Genomic DNA, 8,259 nt, shown 5'->3' with positions numbered 1-8,259 from the left:
TCTCCGCTGACACTGTCTTTGCTTGTATAATGGGGTTTTATTATACAAAGTACAGCATCATAACAAGCACCATGGAGCGCTTGTGAGAGACTCTGCAGCCGGAATGAGTCGCTCCCGAACTCTGACTTTCAGACGTATTTATACAGTTGATTGTCACTCAAGAAAAGACCCGTTCAGTGGATATTGACAAACCACCTGGGACCCCTGTAAACACTCCGTGACCATCCTGAGGGTAATAGTTCACTTTATAACGGCCATAAACTGTCATCTGTATGTCAGCTGTTTAAGCCCAAGGCTTAAACTGTTCTGTGCAATTTACATTCCTTGTCCAGTTTAGACTAGCTTGAGGTCCACTTTCCCTTTGTCCATTGTCAGCTGTAAGGCCTTCCCTAGTAGAATGAATATATGTTCTTATTGAGATGCTAGATCACAGTAAAATATACCACACTAGCTGATACTTTAACGTAGGTTTCTGCAGCGATCGGTTGAGTTTCTGCGGCGCCGAATTGTGTAAAAACCTTTACATTTGCCGTTTAAAAAAAACAAAAAAGGGCAAAACCGTCTGTCCCGTCCCCTCAGTTAGTGAGTGAGACAGCAGACAGTGGTGAGGAGGAGAGTGCGTCGGAAAAACACGTACATTTACACCCGTAAACGAAGCAGCATCTGGCTGTAGTTTAAAAATATAGGAAATAGCAGAGCAGAGAGCCTTCACTGTAAAATGAAAATAACAGTAAGAGCAGGTTCCACCACAAACCTGCACAGACACATCAGAACTATCCATCCCACAGTGCAGTTGGAGGATAGAGGGCAAGCTGGCTCAACGTCTACTAACCCTGGTGTGTCTGGTCCCAAACCAACAACAACTGCTGCAGCATCGACTAGTAGTGCAAGTATAACCCCTCCTACTGCAACTCAGAGCAAATAGAAGTCAGTTTATAACAAAGCAGATGACCCCAGCCAAACAGCATAGTGTTGATGAGGAGTTGGCCAAAATGGTTGCCACTGATTTTCAGCCCTTTTCCATTGCGGAGGACAAAGGTTTTAAAGTTTAAAGTTTTGTTAAAGCCTTAAATCCCACTTACACTCTACCCAGTAGAAAAACACCATCCAGTACAATGATCTCAAAACTATATGACACAGAACGTGCATTATGGCAAGACAGGGTGAAAAAAGCTCCATCAGTTTTCCTGACAACTGACTGCTGGACCTCCACAACCCCCGGCTCTTTCCTGTCTGTCACTTGCCACTTTGTTGAAAATTACAAGATGACATCTTGCCTGCTGGACTGTTTTGAGTTCATCTACAGACACACTGCAGAAAACTTGGCAGAGGAGCTATGAGGAGTGGCAAATGAGTGGCAAGTACAGGACAAAGTGGTGTGCTGTGTGAGGGATAATGCTGCAGACATCACCAAAGCCATAAACATTCTGAAGTGGACCCATGCACCACCCATGTCTGGCGCATACATTAAACCTGATGATAAGAGGCCTGAAGCTTTTACCCTGAAGGTGGTGAAAACAACCTTGGACAAGGTAAAGGCTATTGTGGAGTTTTTCCACAGAAGCACAGTTGTTGTTGTTGTTCATTTGTTTTTGTGGTAAATTAAAAGAAAAGTTTGATTCAAATATAAAACAAAAGTAAGAATGCCTGCTTTTGTAACAGAACAAATGAACAAACTTCCCATTACGTGTGCGTGTTGCGTCTTTTATAATCACATTTTCAGTTTAAGGCGGAGTTTGACAGGAGGGGCAATCCTCTAACCTAATGGCAACAGGGAAAGAAAGTTTTCAATCCAATACTTTCACCACAGAATGGGAGGCCGCTGCTTTGGCATCATTATTCTAGATATCTGGATGACATCTGGGTAATTTGGACACACTCAAAGAAGGTTTCTAACTGTTTTTGAACATTCACCCTGAATAATCATAATCAGGTAGCACAGCCTACTTGCAATAGAATAGAAAATCCTAATTTGGGCAATATGGGAGGCTGGAGACACCCGTCAATGAAACGTGACACTTTAAAGAGCAATCATTTATCAACACACATTACAAAATATGAAATTATCAACTTTGGTCTTGTCTTTTCACTTCCAACAGTGAGTCAATGTTTCAATTTAGTGGGCATCAAGAGAAGCTGCATGTTGAGACTTCACCTCAGACTGTGCAACAAAAACTACCAGACAACAAATTGGACGTTTAAATATGATGTGTGGTGTTAATTCATTCAGGACAACCAAAAATCAATTCAGTTCAACTTTTATTTATATAGCTCCAAACCAACATAGGTTATCTCAAGGCACTTCATTCGCTTGAATTACATTTTCATGATATAATCAATAAAGATTACTCAGCAGTTATTTATTACCTTCATCATCTGGGACAATCCAGAGAATTATAATGATACTCTGTATGATTTTAAAATGAATGCAGTTGCTGCTGTTTTCAATTGGCACTATTTGACATTCATTTGTAAATATGCATGATATTCAAACTTCCTCAATCTCATTGGTTTGAAACAACGATAAGTATAAATGCTCCAAACTTCCACAGCCATCATGGTACCTGAAGAACAGTGTGAATGTGAAAAAGGAAGTCGGTTAAGTATTTTGTAATTTAGTCGTGAACTTTAGATCCAAGGGTAGAATTATCATCAAGACACACGGAAGATTGTACAGTGGCTGCTGTGGATGTGTGTTTGTGTCTCTAGCATTTCTCCTTCTCTGTGGACATTCTCCCATCATGCCATGCTTCTCTGGTGTTCCGTAGGGCCTTCGTCCTCTCAGGGTCCACCACCACGTAGTCCACGCGGGCATGGTGGCCACGTGTTCGCCCCTCACCTGCTCTGCCGCGCTCATCGCCGCGCTCATTGCCCCCTGCCCCACCGTCTGCTGTGCAATTTTTCTAGAAAAGCAAAGACGCAAACCAGAAATGGGGCTGATTGAAAAAATCAGCATGACAGGAGTCCGGATTGGACTATCATCTTTGAGGGATGGATCTTCTGGACCTTTGATCCAGCGGTTGAGGATAGTTAAATAAGTTCTGTTGTCTGTGTCAGGCTCAGAACTTATCAATCAATCATTTTAAACCTTAAAAAAAGGTTCATCCAGCTTGGGAGAGAGAGCTAAAGAGAGAAAGAGAGCAAAGGTACCTGTCTCGCAGGTGTCGCTCGGCCAGTGTGGAGGTCCAGGTCCAGGTACTCCACCTGTTTGTCGCCTCTGGCTGGCCTTTGTAAATGGCTGCTGGCTCCGCCCTCTGAGGGCCTGTGCAGCATGAGTCTCAGAGACTGAATGACACACACACACACACACACACACACACACACACACGCACACGAGAAGACAAGAAGATGGAGACAACCAAGTTAGTTCTAGATTGAGTGAAAGAAAGACAAAAACGTGGCAGGAACCCAGGAAGGATAGAGAGATGCAAGGATGAAAGATAGGAAAGGGGAAGGGAAGGAGAGAAGGAATGGAGGATGTCTGGAAGGAGACAGAAAGGAAAGACGGAAGGGAAGAGGTAAGACAGGAAATACAGTGTCTATTACCTGCTCTCCAGCGCTGAAGCTGAGGTTTGAGGTTGTCATGGCGACGTAACTGTCATCAGGGTCATCAGAGTCGGACGATGGGGAGGAGCTGTGGGCCGAGCTTCCCCTGACTGACTGAAGACTGGACAGACTGAAACACACACACACACACACTCTATATTTGCTGGTGCGGTTTCCTACTTATTAAGTAGTAATGGATAGCAGCTATCAATCACCACCACACGAGGGCAGTGTAACATCAAAATAGAACAACTTGTTCAAAATGCCACATGTTTTATGCTCTGACACACATTTACCTCCCCCACTGCATAAAACACATTATATATCACACACACACACACGCACGCACACACACACACACACACACACACACACACACACACACGCTTACTCTCGTGTGAAGGTTCGAGTGACAGGCGAGCGGACAGGGGGAGGGACTTCCTGCCATTCCTGCTGCACTTGAGTTATGTCCAGAGGAGCTGGTTTCACTGGGAGAGACAGAGAAGAGGCAGAGAGAGAGCAAGAGAGAGGGGGGAGAGAGAGAGAGAGTGCAGTACAATTAATACTGTTTCTAAACCTGTGTTGTGTGTGTTTGTGTATGTCTGGACTGCAGCCTTGTTGAGTAAAGTGGAAGCAGGCAAATAATTAAGACTGAAGGAGAGCGAGAGGAAAGAGAAATGGCTGTTGGGGAGAACCTCAAAGAGAAAGACTGAAGGACGTAGAGAAGAGAGAACGTTTTCAGGATGTGAAAGAGTGCCAGAGTTTCACATGCAATAAGCAGGACCACAACCTGATCCTACAGCAGAACTGCCAGACTGAACCATCAGCTGATCATCTTAACAGACTAACACAAGCAAATGTCATTGACTTTTCTGCTGTCCTCATATTATCTTTAAGCAATAAGGAGACATCATCTGCATATCTGAATATATGTGAGCTGTGCTAGCAGTTTGTACCTCTGGGTTTGTGTGTCGGTTCTCCACCAGTCTGAGTTTTACTTCCATTCACAGGTGGAGTGGCACAAACCCCTGTGGTGGCACAACAAACGATGAGTCAACAAATTAGTTTTAGTCACCGATATCACACAATCACTAGTTAACCTCACCTATCAGCTGTGGTTTCAGGTTGCGGTGGACTGGAGGGGGCATCGCTTCCACCTCGGCTCCACCAGAAGCATTCACTGGATTCTTTCGAAGTGGCGGGGTGACAGGAGCGACGGGGGTCAGCGGGGAGTTCCGAAAGCCCATATGGGCCGGCGGGGGTACCTGCCTCCCCAGGGAAGCCTGCTCGCACAGGCCGGGGGGTGGGTGAGAGGGAAGGCTCGTGGAGAGAGGGGTCATTGGGACGTAGTTGGGGTAGCAGGGGTCAGAGTTCACAGAGGAAGAAGGTGGAGGAACTCTGAAGCAAAAGAGGGAGAAATGAGGAAAGACAACACTGAAGTTAGCTTCTGGTTCTATTAGTGGAAACAGCGTAAAATAAAGTCATGAGTCTTCAATAACCTTGGTGCTACCGGAGGCTCGGTGGGGGTGGCGCTCATGGGAACGTAGTTCTCATCCACATCGCCTTCTTCACAACAAACACTCCCCAGAGGAACCAAGCCTTTATTTATCTGAGACAGAGGAAATCACATAGAAAAAATGATACTTTGACAGTTTGCTGTGATTTTGCAGAAGTGATTATAATCTCTCGTATTCTGTTCTTGAGGTTTATCAGATTTAACTTACAAAATAGCTGCTGAAGCTCTCGTTGAACTCAAACGCTTCGTCACCACCTGAAACACACACAGAATACATATACAGTATATAGAAACATCATATAGGTAGTTCAGATAATTGTAGTGTTTCACCATTGTCGCTTCATTACTTATGTTAGGTTTTCAAACATTATATTTATGCCATAAACGACCATGTTACCATCTAGTGCAGAGGTGGGCATTGCATAATCCAGTGGTTCCCAACATTTTGCTGCAGGGAGACGCAAGTATTGGGTCACGTTGAACACGTTTGCATGTTTGCAATACAGAAATTATATAAAAACAAAAGGAAGAAAGGGCAAAAATGCATTCAGTGAGCATTTGGCATTTGGATCTAGTGGCTACAATAAGGGGGTAAAGAGATGGATAGAGTGCTTAAGTCAAACGTGACAGTTGGGGGTGGAAATTAAACCTTCAACTTAAGTGGAAAAAACATTGTTGTGCATGGTATGGACCACAATTGAGCATAGAATGAGGACCAATTTAGCTCTAGTTTTAAGTTGTGTTTAACAATCAATGTGACAACAATCATCTATAACAAATGTTTGTGGGTTGAAAATTGAAATTGAAAAAGTATTTATTTAATTTATGTCCCAACAAACTCTGCTTGCTTTACCTGTCTGTGTGCAGCCTGGTGTAGCAGCAGTGTTAATCCTCGGCAGCCGCATCTCAACTTTTTCCCCACCTGCTTCCGTCCCTCCCTCCCTCCTCTCCGACTCAGAGGTGGATCTGGGAAGTGTGGCCGAGCCCCTGTTTGAGCTCTCTCCCTGGGCTGCGACGGCCAGAGGCTTTGGTGGCCGTGGAGGTGGAGTTGGAGTGGACGCGTGGAGCTCTGCCTGCCTTTGGGAGTCCACGCTTGGGGTGGAGGAAAGGCAGTGCGCAGGGCGTGGCAGGGGATTGGACGCTGGACGGGGGATTTGGTAGCCGCCGATAATGTTTGAGTGGATACTTGAATGCCAGCCAGAGTGTGTGTGCATGTCATCACCAAGCGATGTCCCCACAGGACGTAGATGGAGGTCCAGGGAGTGTTTCCTGGGGTGAGGGGAGGGGTGACAGCGAGATCTACCCGCCTTTTGCTGGAAGTTAGAGGTCAAGCTAGTGTCCTGTAATTGGCTGAGAGGACTGGACACTGTGGAAACATTCCAAGGGGCCGTCCTAAAACCAGAGGAGAAGGAGGAGGAGGAGGATAAAGGGAATGGAGAAGAGGATGAGGACGAAGAGGAGGAGGGAATTGGGCAGAGGTTGCCATTGTAATCAGTGTCCAAAGAGGAGGAGGAACCAAGGGGACGGAAAAAGTGAGAAAAAGCAAAGAAAATATGATTAAGTAGCTCTCTTTCTACCCATACTCCCTTGCGTTGGTTTCCAGTGTTTGAGGCTGCGTGTGTTTACCTGATGTGACTCTGGCAGTGCGATAACCACAGGTAATCTTCTTCTGTGGTTCTGTCAGTCTCCAGGTGTGCCAAGCTCACAGGGTCATAAGGGGGTGCGGCAGACCTGGTTGCCACAGCGATGGGGACAGTGCTGCTGGTTGTGGTTGTTGTGGAGCCAGAGACAGGAAGTCTCTCTCGAGTTGCAAAAACAAGAGCAGTGACCAAATAATTGACCAAAATTACAATAAATAAAGCACTTAGCCGCAATTGTCCTGCAGGGAATTCGGGCAATGGAGCGTACCTTTGGAGCATTAACTTTATGTTTGTCAATCAGCAAAAATGTTTATGTGTGGATTCATACCAAAACAACTAACACCCTTTGAATTCAATCCCTTATTACAGTGTGCCATGAAGAAAAAGATGATTAAGGGGACTTCCAGGTTCCCTTACATGGCACTGGACAAATGGAAAGGATAGGAAGGAGAAAAGCGACTGTTCTTCCTCAAAGAACGTGCCTCCCCATGAACATGAATGCTCCTGAAACAAGCAATGTATTATATGCGACGCTGACCGCCAGAATGAGCTCAGTATAACAAGAAACATGCAGAGTGTAAAATTGGTATTTTTCCTCTGTGCTTAAGTGGTTAAATTCACCACCACTTTATCACAAAAGTGATAAAGTGCACAGAAGCCTCCACCCTGAAACACACAATAAACATGATGTGAGGTGGATTCATGTCCTCATAATGCAGGTGAGTCCCCACAATGTTACTGGATTGTCCAGATGACATGATGAATACATAGTCACTCAATCCCTCACACACACAAATACACACAGAGTCTCATCCATCTTTCTCTCTGCATGTTCTCTATCTTGAGTAGTGAGGGACGTGTTACTGTTCTTTCCATGATACGCCTTGGTTATCTTCAAAATAAACCGCTCTGTGGGCGTGAATATGTGTTTCGGTGCTGGTAGGGAGGCAGTAGTCGAGTGGGTAGTGCTTCCGCTTAAGAACCGGAGGGTTGCCGGTTCGAGTCCCTGCCGAGGTGCCTGAGCAAGGCACCGGACCCTCAATTGCTCCCCCCTCTGCAAAGGGTGGTAATATAATGTAATGTAAGTCGCTTTGGATAAAAGCGTCTGCCAAATGATTGTAATGTAATGGTAACTATAGCAGCAACCTCCATCCATCCTATTCACTGAAATCTCACATTAAATGGACTTTCAAAGAAAACTGTATTACCAACTTACGAGTTGCCCTTAGCAACAATTGTTTTCTGGTGTTGTCATAGTTGGTGAGCAAATCACACAAATATTCGCCAGCATCGCCTCTCTATCTGTGTGTGTGTGCGCGCGTTTGTTTTCCAAAACTCCTAAATAGGGGATTTAGGGAGGCCCCTCTTCCCACCAGGCCCAGCTGAGACCGATTAGTTCATTACATAACTCAGGAGACAGACAGACAGACAGACAGACAGACAGACAGACAGACAGACAGACAGACAGACAGACAGACAGACAGACAGACAGACAGACAGACAGACAGACAGACAGACAGACAGTCTCTCTCTCTTCTCTCTCTCTCTCTCTCTCTC

The 8,259-nt window shown here is 45.3% G+C and overlaps 1 protein-coding gene across 1 annotated transcript; it reads right to left on the bottom strand.

The window, feature by feature from the left end:
• Positions 1-2,242: 2,242 nt before the first annotated feature.
• Positions 2,243-8,000, bottom strand: LOC143010614 (uncharacterized; the record flags this gene model as incomplete). Its single annotated transcript, XM_076162985.1, has 11 exons — positions 2,243-2,903; positions 3,151-3,285; positions 3,547-3,676; positions 3,938-4,034; positions 4,503-4,574; positions 4,652-4,944; positions 5,046-5,155; positions 5,271-5,317; positions 5,916-6,454; positions 6,689-6,863; positions 7,919-8,000. Coding segments are annotated over 11 exons (1,878 nt in total), but the record flags the coding sequence as incomplete, so codon positions are not given.
• Between the last annotated feature and the right edge of the window lie 259 nt (positions 8,001-8,259).

This window comes from Genypterus blacodes, unplaced genomic scaffold (genome assembly GCF_046128005.1).
Source record: "Genypterus blacodes isolate CSIRO-AG114 ecotype Tasmania unplaced genomic scaffold, CSIRO-AGI_Gbla_v1 ptg000129l_1, whole genome shotgun sequence".
Classification (NCBI taxonomy): domain Eukaryota; kingdom Metazoa; phylum Chordata; class Actinopteri; order Ophidiiformes; family Ophidiidae; genus Genypterus; species Genypterus blacodes.
This window is presented reverse-complemented; position numbering and strand designations above follow the sequence as displayed.